Below are 23,001 nucleotides of genomic sequence, written 5' to 3'. Positions count from 1 at the left end.
TGCTTTAGAATTGCTTTAACTGTGAATTACTTAAATGCTAAGGCAATGGCTTCCCTTGTCTATCTTCTGATGGTGAAGCCTAGCCATATTTAAGTAGTAACCATAAAAAATAATAACAGGGAAGACAAGAGGAGAGAAAAGAATTTAAAGGATGAAAAAGTATCTTCAGGGCTAGTTTAATGGAAAGAAGGGTGGGTACCAGGGTAAATATCAGGATAGGGTTACTGTTGGAGCAGCAAAACCTGCTTGCCCTCCAATCTAAGACACAGAGGCAGAGGCAGTGATTCTGACATAGTGGGAAATTTATTTATTTGATTTGATTTTTATATCACTCCACTAGCCAGAAGACTCCCTTGAATTAATTGCAGGAACTGGCAAGGACTGATACAAGTTGCACCTTAAGTGTAGAATAACAATGTAAAGAATGCGGGAGGATGTAATGGAAATACAGTTCTTTAAATGAACATGTTAAACCAATCATCTGTGCTACAAGCACTGATTTGCAAACAGAGATAACTAAGAGCAAGCCATATACTTGACAGAGTTATGGTTTATGCAGATTGCATACACAGTTGACAGAATGACCCATGAATCATGTTTGATGCAGTAAAAACACTTAAGTTCTTTATCTGGGATTAATTGGCTGGTCAGCTGGTAGGCTCTTTTGGTCTAAAGTGTTAATTTTAATATTGGATTAGTTTGAGTTGTAAAGATTATGTTATGTGCACTCACATAATCGGTTCTCACCTTGGGTCAGATCCAGTCCAGACCATCCACTTAATGGAACAATTTCCCCTCCTCGCAGTTTGTCTCATACCTCTGAAATTGCTCCAGAGGGTTGGGGGGGACCCTCTAGAACAAATTTGAGGAGCTGCATGGAGAGGATAATTATGCCCACGCAGGTCTGCTTTTGTGATGTTTGATCCTAACTCTTTGTGGTCTACCCTGATAAAGAAGAGCAATATCTTGTAAGAAGAGCAGCATTTTAAGTTAACTGATTCACTGTATATTGAACTCAGTTTCAGTATTTTTTCTATTTGAATTGTTTGTTTGGATTAAGCAATATCTGAAAGAGCACTTTTAAAACCCTTTAACAGGCATTACTGCAACAGCAAAATGAAATGCCAAGAGTAACATATTTATTGCATTTGAAGTCTCATTAATGGAGCCAAAATTATTTGCTGTGCCTTACAGTTTTCACTTGTTTCACTATTCTTTGATGAACCAGTCATCTACTAACAGTTAGTCCTTGATACTTATTTTTAAATAAATTGGGTTCCATAAGTTTTCATTCTAAATTACTGTATTTGAACCATTTATATCTTTCCAGAATTCTCAACCTTCAGGCTGAAATCTTCTAGATTTGTTTTCTCCTTAAAGGTGACTTGTATTTTTTAATCTTAAACCAGCCTTTACTTACTTATTGAGAGATGATATCCCCTACTCCAAAACAAATAAAACTTTAAAGAGAACATAAAGACTGAATACTTGAAAACAGTTCATTTTTTAATATATGGTATGGAAGAAATTAGGATACAAGAGAAAATGTATAGATCTACAGCTATATATTTCCCAAGCAAAGCCATAGGAATTACAGGGCAGTTAGAGCTGCTTGTTACAAACAAGTATGAAAAAATGTGAATTCCAATAATAAATTGAGGCTGCAATCCTATGCCCATTTATTTGGGAGTAGGCCCATTGAACTCCATAGCATTTTTTCAGTAGATATATTTAGGATTGCAGTATAGATAAATGGATCGTGCAGGTTCATGTGCCTCTGTAATTAGAGGGGCTTTTTGTATTTATTCTCACTTACCATAGTCTGCCTTTCTCTTACTTCCTGTATTATTCTTTGAGTTTGCTGGGAATGGTGTACTATTCCTAGCTGTGGGGCATGAGTGAGTATAACTAATACATTTTGCTGCAGTTGTAAAGATCTTCCTGCTGTAATCACAGCTGTCTTTCATAAAGAATTTGTGTTTAAAGAAAAGGCACCCAATTTAAATAAGTACCTCTTTATTCTCTGTAGAAATATATTAAGAAGCTTTAAAAGGAATCATACAGTTGTGAACTGTAACTGCAGATAACATTAGTATCAGACCTTAAAAATGTTCTAGTATGAGTTACTGGCTGGTTAGATTGATAGGCAGAGTGGTAGGGAGTATATTTGGTAGGAGGAAGCAACATTTTTCCTCCTCTGTAAAAATGTCCAGCTTCTCCCTTCACCACAAATTCTTCCTCTACCTAAAGGCACTGACACAGTTTAATAGGAATTACCTAGAGCAGTGATTTGCATTCTCTGTTCCAGAGAACTCTTGGGTTCTTTGAAATTTGAGAGGCTCCTTTGCTGAAAACATTTGTGATGCAGGTAATTTTTTTTTTTTTTTGACAGTAATCTTGTACACCAATACCAGTTTTCTCCTGTAATACGTAACTTAGTGTTTTCTAAGTTGTACCTTCATGAAGGTCACAAGTTGAGATTGATTGTTTCACATAAAACTGTCCTGAATTTTCTGCAAAACCTAGAGGTTCATGGGGTTCCCTAGCAGGCAAATGCTATGACGTGCCTGATTCTACCTAATCTTAGAAGCTAAGCGGGGTCAGGCCTGGTTGGAATCTGGTTGGGAGACTGGAGTCATGCATTGCATGGCCATTTGGACTCAGTAGCCTGTTAGCCCCTTCCAACTGTATGATTCTATGTGGAAACTATTCCCTAGTGTGGAAACTACTGACCTAGTATGTTCCCCTGTCCAACAGTGTTCCTGTGTTAGATACTCAAGAAATACTTCCAGTCACCCTGCATGTTCACAACCCAAGTGAGAAGGTGGGGAAAGGGAACTTGCAGAGTGACACTGCATTCTCCACTTCCTTTTTTCGCCTGTCCCTGCTATGTAGAGCTTACAACTCATATGTTCTCACACTGTTCTAGGCCTTCCATGTTCTGAGTGTGACAGAAACTTGAAAAACAGGAGATAGAAACTCATCAATACTCATTCTCTTCTCCATTTTTCACTTTCACACTTCGAGCGGTACAGTGTTGGGTACCTCCAGAGTGTACACTGGGTACACATGTGTTTTGTACACAGATTCCTTGCAATCTTAATGGAACCTTGTCGGACACATACATGATAGTGGTAGGTGGCGCAGCACTTGTCTTTATCACCAGATGATGGAGCTTCGGCTGTTCACACACAAATAAAGAGCTGTATGTGACAGCATCATTACTCTGAGGGTTGTGGTTCCCCCCTCCACTGCCCTTGGTGATTCAAGAGCCTGGGTCAGTTTTTTACATTTTCTCAGCTATGATTCGCATTAGTATCCATGTATGCAGTTCAACGACTACTCAAGAACAGAACCAGCCTTGTTGTGTTAGTACTTTGTACTAACTCACAGCCTAGAATCTGAGGTGGACCCTTAAAAAGAAGTTTTTATGTAGGTGGAAGACTTTGAGTATTCTATGATTATAAAGAAATCTTGATAGTGGGAGCAGATGGCTATTCAGATATGGCAAATGAAAGTATTTTGCTTAAAAAATGGAATTTGTAGATCTGCACAGGGTTATGCAGGAGTGAATTATATTTTCACTGGGTTTTACTAGCAAGTGAGTGTGTGTAGCTTTGTAGGCACATTTTGGTGTGATTCAACCAAAGTTAAGCATTTAGTCCCATTGATTTCAGCATGAGCTAATTTGTTTTATTTGTTCTATATCCCTACCCCACCCCCTCCAAATTGGCTGTAATTTTTACATTTAATTCTTCCATCGAAATTCATGGGACAATGTCTTTGGCTGGATTCCCTCCTATGTCTTACTATTTCATATTGGATACTTATTTAATATATCAACTGAACCTGGAGCAGAAACTATTTTAAGCATATTGGAATTTAAGTATAAATTGGAAGTACTCAATGGATATTTTTCAACCTATAATAATTTAAAATGATAATCTTTTTTGCAAATTTCGGAATTATTCAGACACCTTTTATTCCACTTGATTCTTTGCACACAGAGGATGATACCATGAGTGAGTCATCTGCAGATAGTTTGCATTGGAGTGATGATGACTGCAGTCGCGACATTGATGTCACAACTAATCCTGATGAGGATCTTGAAGATGATGATAATGACTTTGAAATAGTTCGGTGCATTTGTGAAGTGGAGGAAGAAAATGACTTTATGATTCAGGTATATAGTCAAAGATTGTGGATTTATATTGAAGTAAATGGAAACATGGTACGTTGAATAGGAATCAGTTGCCTTAAATGTATTGCAATTTCTTCCCAAATAGAGAAACTACTTCAGTTGTGTCTGTTTTAATAATAATGTGGGAAAACTTCAATGCCAAGTCTCGATAGTAGTGGTCCTTTGAAGCTTTAAATATTAGGTAGAATTGTTCGCTAATGAAGTAGGTGGTGTGGGAGACTAATAAGCTTTATTTTTTACGCTTGTCACTTCCTTCTCTTTCACTGTTCCAACATCGTTTAAAATTAAGTTAGTGAAAATATAGTTTTTCTTTAAAAAGGCTTTACTTCTGTTCTCTGAAAGCTTCTATTAGTTCTTTTTCCAGTATACATGGAACAAATTCTCAAAAAATTAGATTTGCAGAATTCTTCTGAATCCCCTTTCTTCTATTGAAGTCTTATATAAATAATCTTTCCTACAAAATGCTCTCATTTGTAATCCAAGGCTTCACTTCTTTTGTACAGAGTAGGGATAGACATTTGTCTGCCAGCTAGCTAGAGAGATGGAAGACTTAAGTCAATGTAGCACTATTTCAGCACAAGGGTCAGTAAATTAGACTGAAAAGCAATTTGCAAAAATTTTGCAAATTTTTGTGTTTACAGTGACATTTAAATTAGTTCTAATGTTGTTAAAACTTTTCTTTTCCCATTCAGAAATATGCATTCTGGTGGTTGCAATTATAACTTTCAAATATACAATGAGCATTATAACCCTGAAAGTTCTTCAGGTCAGAGTTTCTACTTGACTTTCTGTAGGCTTACCTAATTATGCTGGATGGTGTTTTTTCTCACCCTCTTTGATGATTAGCTTGTAGGCAGGAGGCATATAGAAAATGTCATTTTCATCCTTACTAAGTACTGGGAAAAACCTAAATTTTCCTACCATATATGATTCACAGCTGTAATTGCATGCCAGGCTATCCCACTGCATTTGGAGCAGAAATCTGTATAAGTAGATGGGAGAGATACAAGTAGATAAAAAGTGTGAAGGTTCACAGAGGGAAGGATTGGGGGTTTTTGGCTCAAAATACTTTATTAAAGCAAAGCAATTTGCTTTTCCATGCCCAATTCCAAACCTTTAAAGTGTATGTGAGGGCATCACTAATTCAGATAAGTTTGTAGGCTTTGGCAATGTTGTTAAAATGTATGTTTTCATAATATATGCCTTTGTTCCAATTCTTTTAACTTTCAACAGTGTGAAGAATGTCTCTGTTGGCAGCATGGAGTTTGTATGGGTTTGTTAGAAGAGAATGTACCTGAAAAATATACCTGCTATATTTGTCAAGATCCTCCAGGTACAAAGATTTCTAAAGTTGCAGAATCTTCTAATAGTATGTAGTAATTATATTATTTTGTGCCTTTTGTTATTAATTTACATTCTGATAATTTGTTGGCATTCGTGATTATACATCCAGCATGATTAATTGAATATTGCTAAGTTTTTCTTTGTTGTTTCTTTCATAATCATTGCACCAAATGAAAGAAATTTGACAAGTGCTAGTAACAGGCCATATAAATGGATGCATTTTACAATTGATGTCCATCATAGCATGAGAAAGAGAAATTACACTAGTTAAATTTCAGTCTGTATCCTCTGCCAGTTGCCTTTCCTATCTTCTGAAAGAATATACTGTGGGAATCTGTTTGGTTATGACCTATTTTGGTTATATGCAAAGCCATTAAGTAGTTTAATAGCTCAGCAGAGCTAAGCATTAAACAGTGCATTTGGTTTAAGATCCAGGTGTTGCTTGCACCATAATTTCTTAGAATTCACATTGAGAGGCTTTTTAGTAAAAGGTGAAAAGGCTTATTTACTCAAAAACAATCCAAATGTGACTTACATGAAGGAGACATTTTGGTATTTTCATGCATATATCTTGTTTCATTGTTAGCTGCTAAGCTTAAAGAGAAGGAGGAATTTAAAAATATGCGTCTCTCACATGTTTGTGGCTAGGAAGATCTGTGAGCTAGATGTTTAATGGTGGCAACAGCTTTAACCTTGCTAAGCCCAGAGAATGTTGTGTTTGTATTCAAGTGTATTTATGTGGTTAACTAGAACCAAAACATTTTTGTATGTTTTTATTCAAGTGTGTATAATGTAGTGGGTTCAAATAATTTTTTTGTACAATACAATTTGCATATGTTTATGCAGAAGCAATGCCCACTATCTTCAGTGGTCCCTACTTGCAAAGATTTACTTCCTTTGTTTTTATGACAGTCTCATAAATCTTGTAAAAATGCTGGCTTACAATGAAACTGCTAGATTTGCATTTTAATACACTGTGGTTCTTTGTCGTGACACCCCGCATCACACATATGGGTGCTGCGCCTGCGCAGTGCCTTTGGCCGGAAGATTACAAGATAACAGTTGATTTTGGCAGGAAAGCTCCACTCCCCCTCCCCCACAGCCTATAAAGAGTGGAGTGTCCGCCATTTTGTTCAGTCTTTGCGACCACCGTTCGCTGTGCCTCGTGCTGCTTTCGACAATTGCTTTGATCGTTACTCGTAGCCTATTTTTCCTTCCTTTACTCCCAGTTTTATATCCCTGATAGTTCTTGTTAGCTCTAGTTATTCCGCAGTTCTATTGTTCTACCATTCTACTTTTCCGCTTTCTTCTTCTAAAAAAAAAAAAAAAAAAAAAAAAAAAATATATTTTACCTTCTGCACTGTCTTCCTTTTTCTTCTTCTTGCAATGGCGCAGCGAGCGGCCTTCTGCAAATGTGCAGAATGCAGGTCGCAGATGTCACCATCTGACCCGCATGACCTGTGCCTCCTCTGCTTGGGGGAGGGGCATAGGACCGACAAGTGCTCCCACTGCCTGGCCTTCTCCAAGCAGGCCAGAAAAAATCGGGAGAACCGCCTCCGGAGGCTCCTGTGGGATCAGGCTCTTATGCAGTCCGACCCACTGGTCGCCGCTCCGAAGCCCGGCCCGGCTATGGTGGTCCCGCACTCGCTCCCGTCGGACGAGGGTGCCTCTACTTTGAGGGCCCCACCAGCTTCTCCCAAAAAGAAAAGTGAGAAGCGCAAGCACGCAGATGCTGACAAATCGACTAAAAAGGCCAGGAAAGAGAAGCCTTCTAAACCGGCCTGAAAGTCGAGAGATCCGGGCTGGCCTCGACACCGCGTCTCGGGTTTGACAGCAGCGTCAGTACTGGCACCAACCACCGTACCAACTCCACCCAAGCCAGCACTCCAGGCAGCCATGAGGGTCACCCCTCAAGGCTCTCCCCATTGTGTGGCTGACCTCCCAGCTGAGCCGCTTCCATCCCTCCAGCGGGGGTCCATCTCTGACGGGGAAATTCAGGACTCTCCCCCCAGGGCTAGATCACCAACGCCTATGCCCATGGCCACACTGGAGGCGGATGTGCTTGAATCTCCGCCCAGGGCCCGCCGGAGTCGCTCCAGGGAGCAGCGATCCGAGCAGCGATCCGAGCGATTCGAGGACTGGTGTCGCTCCTACTACCCATCTTGGGGCAAGCCATACTCGATTGGGTACTATCCTGCGCCGAGGGATCGGTCCCCACCACGCTCTCATGATTGCCCGCTGCCGCTGGATCCAAGACGCACATCCCCGGTGCCCCGGGAGGAAAGCAGCCGGTCCGTTTTGCCAGCAGAGTCTTCTTCTTTGGCCCCTCCGTACTACGGCGCGGACTCCAATGACTCGGACGTCGATTCTACCTCTCCCGACGTCGCGGTGACCTCCCAGGGCCCCGCATCACCAGACGAGTCGCACATTTCTTTTGCAGAGCTGATGTCCAGGCTCGTCCAATCCCTGGACATCAACGCTGTCCAGCGGCCAGGACCGTCTACAGATAAGATCTATGACGTCATCTGCTGGGAGCAGTCCACCTCCATCGTCCTGCCCTTGATCACCACCCTACGGCAGGCGATGACCCAGCCCTGGGACTTGCCCTCTCACCATCAACCAATATTGCGGAGGTACGAAGCCATGTACCGGGTTCGGGAGGAGGACATACCATTCCTCCTCTGACACCCCAAGCCGAGGCGACGTTGGCGAGATACCAGTATTTTATAATGCAACGCCTCCACAACGTCGTCTCGGCCCCAGACCAACAAGGCGAACTGGCTGAAGTCTTGATTAAGGAGGTGATGCACGTCACGGTGGAACAGTTGTCCACAGCCAGGCACCATGTGGACACTAACTCGAGGGCATTGGTCGGTGCCGTTTCTCTTCGTAGGCATGCGTGGCTGAGGTGCGCCAACTTCCCCGAAGAGACCAAGCAGCGTATCGAGGAAATGCCCTTTGACGGGTCTGGGCTTTTCCATTCAAAAACGGACCATAAACTTTAAAAACTTCATGAGTCCCGCATGACGGCCCGACGGATGGAGCTCCAGTTGCTTCCGAGGCGTAAGTGGCCATGGAACTGTCCACCCTACAGACAGCCTTATCATCCCAGGCAACAGCCTCAGCACAGGCAACAGCAGCAGCGCCGTTGACAACAGCCCCAGCAACGCTACCAGCAGGGCCACCGACGATATGATGACAGGAGGCAGCGTTGATGGGACTGGCGAAGCATTCCTCTACCCTATCCTATACCCACCCCCCTCTCATCCGCGGACTGGCTGCGAAGCCGACTCCCCATTTGGGAGTCCGTCACATCTGATGGATGGGTATTATCTATCATACAGCACGGCTATAGGATAGAATTGGATACTGTTCCTCCATCGAGTCCGATTCGGTTTACATCTTGCACACCAGTATTGCTCAATGAAATACAACTTCTTCATAAAGGAGCGATTCGTCAAGTAACTCAATGTGACGGGCATCACGGATTCTATTCTAGATACTTTACCGTTCCCAAACGGGACGGTGGCCTGCGTCCAATTTTAGACTTACGTGGTCTGAATCGATTCATCGTGACGAAGTTTCGAATGACCACCCTCCAAAATATTTTGCCGCTGCTTAGGAAAGAGGATTGGTTTGCCTCATTGGACTTGAAGGACACCTATTTTCATATTGCAATCCATCCCAAATATAGACGTTTCCTTCGCTTTGCTGTTGCCTCCAATTTCTACGAATTCATGGTTTTACCTTTCGGTTTGGCTACCGCTCCGAGAGTGTTTACTAAATGCATGGCCCCTTCTTCTCTTCTTCTCCTTCCGGTACAGAAGCTTATGTTCATCGGAGCCCACTTGGATTCGACGTTGGAAAAGGCGTTCCTCCATCGGGACAGACAACTGACTCTTGCTCGCCATGTTCATCGAATGCGACGAGACAGATTGGTTCCGGCAAAGTCCATCCAGAGGCTTCTAGGACATATGGCTTCCACTGTTGCAGTGGTGCCACACGCCAGACTGCGACTCCGTCCTTTGCAGCTATTTTTCAACAAAGTGTTCCACCCACAGAGGGATCCACCGTCGAAACTCCTTCGAGTCCCATCCTTGGTCCTCCATTCGCTACTTTGGTGGTCGGTCCCGACCCATCTGACTGTTGGGGTCCCCTTCAGGCCCCGAGGCCCATCGATTACAGTCAGTACCGACGCGTCTCTTCTAGGTTGGTGAGCAATATGCTCCGGCCTGTATACTCAAGGCATGTGGACTCGTTAAGAATCCACGAAACATATCAACTTCCTGGAATTGTTGGCCGTGTTCAAAGCCCTACGCTCTTTCGAAGATGTTCTTCAACATCGGGTTGTTCAGATAACGTCGGACAACATAGCCACCATTTTTTATCTGAACAAGCAAGGTGGGACGAAGTCTCCAACTCTGGCCAGACTTTCTATGCAGATCTGGGACTGGTGCATTTCAAGAGATATTGCGATAATAGCAGTCCATCTGGCCAGTACGGACAATGTCAAAGCAGACCTTCTCAGCAGGCACATGCTCATCTCTCACGAATGGGAACTGGACCCCCAGACATGCGACGACCTTTTCCATCGCTGGGGGTTCCCTGATGTGGACTTGTTCGCCACACAACAGAACAAGGTGTGTGCGACTTTCTGTTCGAGAGTGGGAATCGGACACGAATCCCTAGGGGACGCCTTCATGATTCGATGGAACAATCTGAATTTCTACGCCTTCCCACCAATTCCGCTGGTGATGAGAGTCATAGCGAAGATTGTTTGCGATCGGGCCACAGGGATACTAATTACTCCGTGGTGGCACGCCAACCTTGGTTTCCCACACTGCTGGACATTTCTCACAGGGAATACCTACATCTTCCACCACTTCCGTTCTTGATAACCCAGAGAGACGGCGCACTTCGCCACCCAGATATATTATCATTAAAACTAACAGCGTGGCGAATCCGATAGCTGACTTTGCTACGTCTTTACCAGCCACTACTCCAAGGGGTTTGAATCTGACCTTCAAATCCACTACTGTCCTCGTTACGTCTACACCGACAACTACTTCAAAGGGTTCGAATCCTACTTTCGAACCCAATACAGTTGCAAGCTCCGAATCCACTGGGGACGGCATTGCATCAGCACTGTCGGATCCGACTACTGTGCCATCGAATCCGACAACCTTTCATCCAAACGTTCAATACATATTGGACTCCACTTTAAAGCCTTCTACACGGAAGTCTTACAAAGCTAAATGGAAGCGTTTCTCCACCTTTGCTGACTCTCGTTCATTCTCTCCATTTACATCAACGATTCCTCAAATTCTTCAGTTCCTCCTGGAATTACACCACTCTGGACTGAAACCATCTTCGATTAAAGTATATACGGCGGCCATCGCCTATCATCGGGGTATGGTGGACAGTTCGTCCATTTTCTCCCAACCTACTATTAAAAGGTTTTTAAAGGGACTTTATAATCTGAACCCGTCGATCAGACTAGTAGTGCCCACCTGGAGTCTCTCTGTTGTTCTGCAGGCGCTTACGAGACCTCCTTTCGAACCGTTGGCCTCAGTCGATTTACATCTTGTCTCATGGAAGACAGCATTCCTAGTTGCGGTTACCTCAGCCTGGAGGGCCAGCGAGCTCTGTGCTTTACGCGTAGACCCACCTTTTCTCAATTTTCATAGGGAAAAGGTTGTCCTGTGGCTCGATCCATCTTTTCTGCCTAAGGTATCCACACCCTTTCACATGGGGCAAGATATTATTTTACCTGCCTTTTTTCCGGCTCCGTCTACTCTGTTAGAAAGGGCATTACATTCACTTGACGTTCAACGCTGTTTAGCCTTTTACAGATCCAGGACTGAGTCTATCCGACGTTCACATAGACTCTTCATTAAATATGCTACTAGGGGCCAAGGCACCCCTGTCACTCCGCAGAGACTTTCTAAGTGGATAGTTCATACCATCACCTTGTCTTACCAACTGGCCAATATCGACTTGCCCACTACCCCTTGAGGCCATTCGACTAGGGCTGTGGCTGCCTCATCGGCCTTCTCATCGGGGATACTGATGGACGATGTATGTAGAGCTGCTATGTGGGTGAATCCTTGCACTTTCGCCAAACATTACCGCTTAGTCGTCTGTGCTCGACAAGATTGTTCCTTCGGCAGAGCCGTTCTTTCATCTGTTCTTCGTTGAGGACACCTTCCCTCTTCCATTATGGTAAGCTTGTTAATCTACCCATATGTGTGATGCACAGAGGCCACGACGAAGAAAAGCAGGTTGCTTACCTGTAACTGATGTTCTTTGAGTGGCCATCTGTGCAGTCATACAACCCACCCGCTGGCCCCGCTCGGTGTCGGTGAGTGGACCTTTGTCGTTATTGAATGTTATCATTGTTTCTTGGTACCAATATTCATTGTTCTCTTGGTACCGATACTGTTCACAGTAGAACTCATTTACAAATCATTTTTTCCACATGAGGGCGTCCGTTCGGTCGTCAAAGACTGAACAAAATGGCTGATGCTCCGCTCTTTATAGGCTGTGGGGGAGCGGGAGCGGAGCTTTCCCGCCAAAATAAACCGTTAGCTTGTGATCTTCCGGCCAAAGGCACTGCGCAGGCGCAGCACCCATATGTGTGACTGCACAGATGGCCACTCGAAGAACATCAGTTACAGGTAAGCAACCTGCTTTTGTGGGTCTTTTTAAGGAAAATATTTTTCCAACTCTATTTTACTAGGTCTTAAAATCTCTTAGAGAGGATTCAGGTATGATATAATACCATTTTTCATGGACCAATATCCTTTACTATTTAAGAGGTTTTTCTGCCTTTTGGAATATTGTAGTAGAGTTGACTTTTGTATTGTTCCTTTCTAGAAGTCAGCATTTAGGAAAAAATAATTATGAGGTAGTGAGTTAGAACTTTGCTAATACTTTTGTTTTTTCATGTACTATTAAAAACATTTGCTACCTTATTGCTGTTTTAGGTAAACGTTCCAGCTTGAAGTACTGGTATGAGAAGGAGTGGCTTTGCAATGGTCACATGCATGGCTTAGCATTTTTGGGAGAAAATTATTCACATCAGAATGCTAAGAAAATAGTAGCTACACACCAGCTTCTTGGTGATGTGCAAAAAGTAATAGAAGTGCTACATGGACTTCAACTGAAGATGAGCATCTTGCAGTAAGTACTGTTTTAAACCATCTTTATTTTAATTTTACTGACATATTCTGAAGAATCAAATATAGTCCTAATTGCAGATTTATATTATATACACTGCTACACAAATTCAGGTATTTCTGTTTTTATTCTTTTAGCCTTGTGATCTGTCCAGAGAACCTTTGTAGTTTGGAGTAAAATACAATAAATTGAAAATACCTATAGATATAAAATGCTCTGGTGAGCACATAACAATAAACTATAGCTTAGCATCACACCTTCAAACCATAGTTTATGAGATTAGCTTCTTTCAACTGACAGAAGTTACACTTAACTACAGTTTTGGGTTTAGAGAGCACAGTAGCTGTAGGTGTTTTAAAACAAAAGCAGAAGCTTTGGGATTGCATAGCTGTAGTAGGGGAAGGGAGAAGCTGCAGAAATTGGTAAATGGTTTAATAATTATGTTCAAATGCAACTCTAGAACAGGAAAAGGCTATTTCTTTAATGCCTCTGAATCTTCTAACCAGCATGATCAACTAGGTAGGGATTGTGTGATTTCAGTGTGAAAAATGCCTACTCCAGTCTCCACTTGGCTGTAAATCTCCGATGAAAGGCTCCATCTCTCAAGAAATCCAGCTATGGTCACAAAAGACTTTGAACAACAAATTATATTGGTTTTACTTATATTTTCCCAGAATATGCAGCTTAATATATGGCAGGCATAAACTTCTCTAGCCATGTTAATATTTTTTTATTGGTAAGAGCTCATATAACTTTCTGGAAAGATAATACTTGGAGCACCTTGGCCTTCTACATTTGGTCAAAGAAGTGAAAAAGAGAGGCTACTGTGGTTGCCATGGGGGGTAGAGTATGCTCCTCTCCAGGAAAACAATTCACCATTTACCTTTATTCCAAGAAAAACTACACCTATTATATTTCTACATGCCATCTTTCTGTTCAGTCCAAAAGAACAGAGTAGGTTACTGTGGGAGGTGCTGTGAATATACCTGCTGCTCAGGAAGAGGTATTCCTTTCTGTATACAATCTTTCATAGTCACCAGGAAGCTCTGTTTTTTTTGCTGAAATAATTTTATATTATTCTCAGTCTTTGTTTGGAGTAGTTTTCAGAACTCTTACTATATTTATGTATTATATTTTAAACTGTCTAACAGCTAAAGCGGCCTGGGCCATTTCAACAGATAAATTTAAAACAATTTAAAACATAAAATGAAGTATAAAAATTTAAATAATTAAAATGACAGTATAAAAGTGAAAACTAGGGTAAAACCTAGCACAGTACAAAGATTGAAAATACTATACAAAATTAATAAATTCCTGGGAAAATAAGGTGTTCATTTGACACTAGAAATAGTACAATGTAGGTGCCAAGTGAGCTCCCTGGGAAGTTCATTCCACAGTCAGGATACCACAGCAGAAAAGGTCCTCTTGCCAGAAGCCACCCACCTGAATTCCCTTTGCAGGTGCTCCCTCAGGAGGACTGCTGAAGATGATCTTAAGTGTCTGGGCAGGTATACATGCAAAGAGATTATCTTTCAGATAACCTGCACCCAAGCTGCTTAGTGCTTTGAATGTTAATACCTGTACTTTGCATCAGGTTCAGACATGGTAAAGCATTGAGCTATTATCAAATTGGCTAATCTGTGTTAACCACCTTGCTGCCCTGTTTTGGACAGCTGAATTTTCTGTACTGCTTACAAAGTATATCACATATAGCACATAGCAGTAATCCAACTAAGATGTTACATCTCTGTCCAGGTAAGATACAGCTTACATATCACTCTAGACTGATAAAAGCTGCTCTGTGCCATTGAATACATTTATGCCTTTAGTATTCTCCCTAATCCTTTAGGAAGTGTGACCCTCTCCAGAACCAATTGAGTATCACACATGTAGGCAGGCAGACAATCCTTTCACAGTACCTCTGTCTTGTCTGGATCGAGTTTCAGTTTATTAGTACTCATCCAGTCCATTACCATACCTAGATGTGTATCCAGAACAGCCATTGTCTTGACTAAATTTGATGAAGAGATAGAACTGGGTGTCATCTGCATATTAATGTCACCTCAGCATATGCCCCCAGATATCCCCCCCCCCCAGGAGTTTCATGTAGATGTTAAACAGCATGGGATATAAAATGGAGGTCTGTGGAACTGCATAGTATAACTGCCAAGGCAAAGAGAAATAATTTCCCAGCACCACCTTCTGGAATTAACCATACAACTAGCAGCAGAACCACTGGAATGTAGAACCTCTAACTCCCAATCCTGTACTGAGAAGGATACAGTGGTTGATGGTATTGAAAGTCATTGAGTGATTCAAAATAAGCAACAAACTTCCCCTGTTCCTCTTCTAGCAGAGGTCATTCAACAGAGCAATCAAGACAGTTTCTGTTCTAAAACTAGGCCTGAGGCCAGTTGAAATGGATGTAGATAATCCATTTCATGAATAGATACCCCAACTTTCCTCCACTTGCAAACCACCATCTTCCTGCCCTCCTCACCATCCTCCTGCCCGCCAAAGAAAACCAAACCAAAATTGTGTCCTTTTGTATGTGTTGTGCCAGTCTCATGGTTGTAATGGTAGCCATGAACAATGTGGGATTCGTTTTACACTAAAAGAGCTAATCAAATTTAAATGTATTCTCCCATATGTGTTGTTAGAGTACTTGTTAATCTCTCTTATTTCATGTTTTCTTGGTCACATTACATCTGTTTAATACCATTCTTCAGCACTTTGAAGCTGAATAAAACTCTGCATTTTAAATGGCCAGATATCAAACGCTGATGTAGTAACATTTTCCTCAAGTCACTGAAATCTGATTCTCAAATGGTTCATATTGATTAGTATATTTATTTCAGATAAATAGTGGAAATGTTAATAAATATTGAAGTTTTCAGTGTGACTTTCACTTGTTTATTTCTTCATTAGAAGCAAAGAGCATCCCAATTTGAAACTCTGGTGTCAGCCATGGAAGCATCTTGAAGTAGAAGAAAAATCAAATTCCACACACCTCATTCACATTGAAGAAAATTGTTGTAAAGAGGAGACCACAAGTTACAGAACTTTTAATGGAACCATTGAGAAACCTTCAACCATTCCTTCTGTAGAAGAGTCTTATATCACTAGTGAACATTGTTACCAAAAACCTCGCGCCTACTATCCTGCTATAGAACAGAGACTTGTTGTAGAAACAAGAAATTCAGACATAGACGATGGTGTCAATCGGATTAGAGAGAATGGAGATGATACTGTAGTGGAAAGATTAGGATGGGAGCTGGATAGAGAAATACGCAAGGTGGAAAATGAGTCAAAACATAATTACTCTAAGGTATATTTTTCTATTATTTTCTTGATTTTCATAAGTTGGGAGGAGGAGAATCTAAGCCAAAGAGAAATGGAGGACTGGAATCCTTCCTTAGTGAAGAGCCAAACTTGGTGTCTGAGGGTAAAGCAGATGCTAGTTGTCTGTGTACAAATACAAATAACCAGAGAATGCATTGCCAATTAACTATATTAAAAACAGTGCAATTGAAATTCCTTACATTGGATAACCATTTCCAAAAATTTTGATGAAATTCAAACTTAAAGGTTTTTTTTGCTAGGGAGACTCAAGGATAAATATTGTTATTATACAATTAATAATTTTAAAAAGTTCTGTTCTGCTTTCATCTCAGTATTCTAATCTTTTAAAATTAATACTTTCATAATTTATAAAACAAAAGTTATTACTCCAGTTGTATTAGGACTTTTGTAATGGTTGCATAAGAATTATATATAGAAACCTTAAAGATATACTAGCTATTTTAATACAGATGAACAAATTCCTGAATTCTTAAAATATTTTAGTAAGCATAGTATTGTGCCACAATTTACTAAGAAAAAAATAGTTAAAATGTTTCATTTGTTACATGTTAAAATGTTTCAAATATGTGTCAAAGCAGGTGACTGATACTTTTCATTGATTATTGATCATATCTTTTGATCTCAAATTATTAGGTAATGTATACAACTGCTTGTATGTTCAAGTTATTGTAAAATGTACCTTTAAAATTATAGTGGTGGTTTCAATGCTTAAAAGAATAATTAACGGGCATATTTTGGCAGGTAAGAGAAAAAGTCACATCAGAAGAAGATATTGAAGTGAAACTGCTGGAAAAAGAGAAGGAAGGAGTTGTGAATTCTCAGCTGCAATGGCAGTTGAACCTTTTAGCTCATGTAGAGTCTCTGCAAGATGAAGTTACTCATAGGATGGATTTAATTGAAAAGGAATTGGATGGTAAATGACTAGGGTTTTCTTCAGCTTCTTGGGTCTATTTCCATTTAAAATGCAATTATTTTTTTCTGTAATTGCTGAGGCCATGGTGGTACTTTTTAGCTATTTATTTAAAATCTACAGAGTGATGCAAAATTCATCTTACAAAAATAGATCTATTAAGAGAACTTAAGAATATGAATTCTTGAATGAGCATTACAACTTAAGAAGGGGAGTCAGATATCTGACCCACACCTCTCACAATGTGCCAGCTTACCTCCCCAGCACTAGAAAATTGACCTCAGAAAAGAGCAAAAGGGGTGTGCTGATGGACAGGGAAGAGAGGATATCAGAGAAACAGGATATGAGTTATCCTGAACCTTCACCAGCCTTTTCTTTGCTTTCAAAGTATTCTCAATAGACAGACTGTAGAGTCCATCTAAGGGAGAAGGAAAGGAGATCATAGCACAGGAAGGCAAATCTCCTCTGCTGTTCCTCCTGCCCTGCTAGCTTCAGCCTAGGAGGATATAGGAATCTAAGAAGCCTCCACATTTGGGGGTTTCTGTGCCACAGTAGACTGCACCCTAAGTAAGATTACTTCAGTGTAAATTTCACTATGTGTTAAAGGTTTGTTGTTTGTCATTTCTCCTTTGAATAAAGTCTGTTGACTTGCCTGTTTTCTAGTAGTCAGTAGCCATTCTTGAATCACTGGGACCTGAAGACATTCCCAGTGTCAGAATGCTACCTGGAATGTAAATAAAAACCACTAATAAGAGGTGTAGTACTAAACCATGCCCTGTAATTTGTGAAGTAAGTTTGAAATTTGCCTCCACTAATTCTGAGTGAATGGTTAAAGCTACTACATGCGCTGCAAATCTATTCTGCTAGTCCCACATTTCCAACATTCAAATACTGTAGTTGTTTATGCAAGTACTTGTAAGACTTATTAACATCCCGTTACATGATGCAAGTATCAAATGCTGTTGGAAAAGCAAGAAGCAAATGCTGTGTTTCCCGGGTAAAAGATGTCATAATTATAGCCTTAATAGACAGGTATATCAGCCAAGTTGCTCTGGTGTTGCCTATATCTAGATATTTCCCAATATGCTTTAAAAGTACAGTTTTCATAAAGAGTTTGGATGTAGTATAATTACTTTCTGAGAGTCCTTTCAGTTTCTCATTTCTCATGCTTAACAAATAAGGGGAAACCAATTTATTTTAAATTAAATTTCTAAACTTTGAAACCAAGGAGAGTTGTAATCACTGACTTTACCCTAATATACTGCCTTGTGAATAGTTGCTCCTTTACTGGTTTATATTTTGTTTTTCTAATAACTGAAATATTCTAGCACTCTCGTTGATACTAAATGTTTATGTGTACTAATACATTAATGGAGATCAAATCAATACTTAAGTGGCCTTTTTCAGCATAAGTTGTAGAATTAATATATATTCCACCTGAGGGCCTCTGTCTTCCTCCATTGTTCCAGCAGTGTACATAAAAGAATACATATATACAGTTGTCCCAATTTATGTCATATCCTCAAGATTATGTGATAACCAGAGCAACTGTGCTGCCTCATAATATGTTAAACTGGTGCTAGCCAATGTGTGGTGGCAATTGTATTGGCTTCACTCCATCAATGACCCATAAGTTCAGTCTTGTATTGAAAAGTTTTATCCGTTATACATACGTTTATAAAATTCTTGTCATGTTCTAGTTTTTTGTAGTCTTGTTTATAAATTAAAAATCCTCCTAGCCTTTTCTACTAAGGAAAGTGCTGCAGCTACCCTGATCGTTTTGGTTGTACTTTTCTGCTTTTCCCATTCTATAGTGCCCTTTTTTCAAGACTAAAATTTTGCATAGTATTCTAAACATAGCCAAACATTTTATACAAAGCATTGTAGTCCTGATAGTTATGTTTTCAGTCCCTTTGCTTATAATTCCTAGCATTTATAATTAACCGTTTGTGTAGCTGTCATAAACTGAGTTAGTATTTTCATTGAGCTATCCACTACATTTGCAAGATGCTTTTCCTGGATAACCACCGCCAGTTCAACCCCCATCAGTGTTTATATGCAGTTAAGATATTTTGCTTCAGACACACATCACTCCATATCCGTCAATTCCTTTTGTGATTTTGTTGCCCATTCATACAGTTTGGAAAGATTCTGTCAGAGTTCTTCACAACGTACATGGATTTTCAGTTCCTGAATAATTTAACCATTTAATCACTCACATTTAACACCAGTTCACTGGTGGAGAGGTTGAATGCCACTGGTCCCAGTATAGACCTACTTTTATTTCACTCAGTTGGGCGTGTTGGGGGGAGTTTTATTCCTATCCTTTGCCTTCTGTTGTTCAATCAGGTACTTGAACCATAAGAGGACCTATCCTCTTATTCCATGACTTTTAGGTTTTACTCAGGAACGTTTGGTGATGGACTGTGACAAAAGCTTTTTACAAGTGTCTACTATATCACCACATCCACGTGCTTGTTGAAAGTACTCCAAAAGGTTGGTGAGGCTGGACATCTCTCAGCCATTCTGATTTGTTATCAGCAAGATTTGTTCTCCTGTATGCTCAATAACAATGTTTTTTCACCAATCTACCCAGAGCAGATATTAACCTGGCCTGTAATTTCCTGAATTCCCTTTTTTAAAATTGGTATTATGTTCCCAACTGTCAAATCCTCTTGGTATGGGGGAAAGCATGTGTGTGCGTGTGTGTGCAGGATAAAACTTATGTTTCCATGGTAGATATTACTAGAATGCTCCCCCCCCCACAAAAAAAAGGGCAGGGGAAAGAATATGCCGCTTTCATAAAATATATGTGGGAGTATTTCTGAGCAGTAATGTTACTTTATTTTCTTTCCAGTTTTAGAGAGCTGGTTGGATTATACCGGAGAGCTGGAACCACCAGAACCACTAGCTAGACTACCCCAACTTAAACATTGTATAAAACAACTCCTTACAGACTTGGGCAAAGTACAACAAATAGCACTTTGCTGTTCAACATGATGTTGGAGACTTCTACAGGATGGCTGGAGCATACCACAAGATGAGCACTCTCTGTTTAAGTGGATTAGCATGCTTGCTGCATGTTGATACAGAACTGACTTCAGGGAATTGTATAGGGACAAGGGTTACTCTTCAGAGAAGTAATGAGATTGCCCTTATTTTTGTTTGTTTGGCTTTGCTAGGCATTTTTAACATTATGGAAAGGGATTTATTCAGACGCTAAGAGCAGGCTGACAATAGACTTTTCATTCCTTGTATCAAGTTGTTGAATTAAACATTAATGTTCTTCGCATATATACACTGACAAAATTGTGCCACTGGAGAACAAAGTTCTAAGAGCCAAAAATGATTAGTTGACCAAGGCTGTAAATTACATTCTGCATAGTTTATTTAAGTGAATAGTGTACCAGATGGAGTCATACTTTATTCAAATGGTTTATGCATAACCACAGTATTTAATCAATAGAAAATATTATTTTCAAGCCTAGCAAGTATGAATGTCTAATTTTATTGTAAACTGTTACAAGAGTTGGCAGATAATGACCTGAAACTTGTCTACTATTTTAAATAGATGTAGTAGAAGGTCACAACTTGGTTGCACTTCTCTTACTAGTAAATGATTGTTTTCCATATTTATCATGTCATTGTAGCATGACTTTTATGGTACTGGGAAACCCATTTATGTTGTACTTCTGTGCATTCTTGAATTTCTAAATCTGACCATGCTGTGCCTCCCATGACCTAGTGCTGATGCAACACCCTTATGGAAGAGTACAGAACAGTCTGTGAGGTAAAAGGTATACTACACAAATACAGATTTAGCCATGGTCCGTGATAGACACAGAGTAGTTTTCTATCCTACTGTTAATAATTGCCATTCCGGTTATAGTTTAAAATGTAGTCTTTTACATATTATAAACTTTCTCATTGTAGAGACTTGTAAATGTGTGGTTTTGGGAATCAGTTTATTTTATATTTGTGTAAATGAAGCCTCAAGATCTATGCATGAGGTACTGTCCCTAAAAGCAGTGGGACATTATGTTAAACAGTATGTTTTCAAAATCCCTTTTGTACTCTTCATTTTTAGTTTTCTTATTTGTATTATTTGTGAGAACAAAGTGAAAATGCTGCTTAAGTTGAAGCTTATACATTATACAGTACCTTTTGAAAACATTGGTGTATTGTAAGTATTTGATATGTTTAAAAATGCATTTGCCTGCAGATCTTATTTCCATCATTGTTTTTTTCTTTTTTTGTTAGATAACATCTGGGACAAAAGTTAACTTTGAGGTAGACAGGAGTGGACTATTTTTGCATTGAGGGTGTTCTGAATGTTGGAATTTGTATTACCTTGGTAACAAAATTCTGGTTTTGACACCACCAAAGTTTAAGATTAAAGCACATTTGTGAGTTGAAGACCTGTTAAGTGTACAAATTGATAATTATGGATATAAATCTGTAATGTTTATATGCTGCAGAATTATGTAAATTTCAGTTAGCCAATGTTTGTCACAGAAGTAACAATGACTACAATTAACATTTTGACCAGCTGATTTCTTTCTCAAATAATTTCTACACTATTCAGAGTTGAAACAAAGGATTTTGTGCCAAGACTAATTTCAGGGAAAAATTTGTCTCCAATTCCTTGGCACTTATTGGTTATGAGTGTAACATCTGTACAGCAGATAAAACTTATTTTGCTGTAATAATTTGGAATAAAGCTCATGTGATCATTAAATGACAATTGTCTCAAAGTAGCATAGTGCTTACATTGTGTGATAGCTAGTCACCCAGGTACAACTACTATCCATTTTTCTGCTGGACTAACCTTTATGTCCTCCCAACACTTGATCCATTTGTTCCTTTTTGTTTTGCTTTGGGATGCAAATATCCAGTGGTTGGAGGTTGTAAAATGAACTCTCAAGAGCCCTGTCCTTTGCTTCATCTTAGAGCAGAAAAGGGGATCAGACAAACAGCAGGGATCCTTCCTCTTCAGTAGTGGAGGAAAATCCTTAAAAGATGCCATAGTGTTAGATAGGTAAGGGTATTTCTTTTCTTCTCCTTTACACTTCTGTTTTTTTTAAGATACCAAGGGACCTTACACAAATACTGTATATTGTGGCAAATTTGGGAAGTTTCACAAAAAGTCAATAGTTACTATTAATTGTACCAAATTTACAACTACAATTTTTACAATACTTAATTAAAAATAATACTAAAGTTGATTAATATTTAATTAAAACTAATTATTACAAAAATGTTTTGACATTGGTATCAGAACATAATTCCTTGTATCCACAACACAATAATTAGTAATTATTGTTTTCCTTTTTCCCCCCAAATAAAACAGTATCATAATAAAAGAATTTAATTCATAAAACAGTTGTAATTTATAATACTAATTTTCCATTCCTTTTAAATCTCTTCTATATTGTACTGGAAATAGCTTCTCGACAGATATCCTAGTGCTGTTTAAGCTCTAGTTTGGGGGCTACTGGTCTGTTCCATTTACTTTCCACCAAAGGCTGTTGACTTCAGTTAAAATGTACATTGTTGGAGTTACCAGCTGTGAGTATAAGAGACTCCACAGTATAACATTGTGAAACTGAAGGAGATAGAAGCTGGCTGTCTGTCCTGCCAGCAACCTGTTTGGTCAAAAACCTTTTAAACCTCACCATACATAAAAAAAAAAAAAAAAAAAACTCCCAACAGGTCTTACTTCCTGGGTTGACGGTATATCCCCCATGAGAAAGTGTCCTAGGCTATCAAAGTGTAAACTGCTAAAACCTTTTGTTCTTGTTGGAATTTCCTCTCAAGGAGTTACAATCAACACATGAATGGTCTTCAGCAAACAGTAGTAATCTGACTTTATTCTTCCTGGGACTATGTAAATGAGGAAATATGCATAAGAAGAGTCAGCCTATTGACTCATTTCTATATAACAGTGGTCTTGCCCTACTTCCCTCAATGGCCATTCATTTTGTTTTAGAGTAGAACCTTAGCT

At 39.8% G+C, this 23,001-nt stretch overlaps 1 protein-coding gene across 7 annotated transcripts in view; it reads left to right on the top strand.

The window, feature by feature from the left end:
* Window positions 1-21,741, top strand: part of PHF20 (PHD finger protein 20) — a 61,334-nt gene extending 39,593 nt beyond the window's left edge. For 5 of the 7 annotated variants that reach the window (XM_044447638.1, XM_044447632.1, XM_044447634.1 and 2 more), the window contains 6 exons: window positions 4,008-4,183; window positions 5,435-5,570; window positions 12,532-12,727; window positions 15,653-16,052; window positions 16,829-17,000; window positions 19,855-21,741. In XM_044447638.1, coding sequence (XP_044303573.1) covers window positions 4,008-4,183; window positions 5,435-5,570; window positions 12,532-12,727; window positions 15,653-16,052; window positions 16,829-17,000; window positions 19,855-19,997 — 1,223 coding nt within the window. In that variant the 3' untranslated portion in view covers window positions 19,998-21,741. Of the gene's footprint in view, window positions 1-4,007; window positions 4,184-5,434; window positions 5,571-12,531; window positions 12,728-15,652; window positions 16,053-16,828; window positions 17,001-19,393; window positions 19,494-19,854 lie in introns of all 7 variants that reach the window. The other 2 variants (XM_044447637.1, XM_044447636.1) reach the window with 2 other exon arrangements.
* Window positions 21,742-23,001: the final 1,260 nt, after the last annotated feature.

Source organism: Varanus komodoensis, unplaced genomic scaffold, assembly GCF_004798865.1.
Source record: "Varanus komodoensis strain SLA01 unplaced genomic scaffold, ASM479886v1 scaffold52, whole genome shotgun sequence".
NCBI lineage: Eukaryota > Metazoa > Chordata > Lepidosauria > Squamata > Varanidae > Varanus > Varanus komodoensis.
The sequence above is the reverse complement of the archived record's forward strand: the minus strand, read 5'-3'. Positions and strand labels throughout refer to the sequence as shown.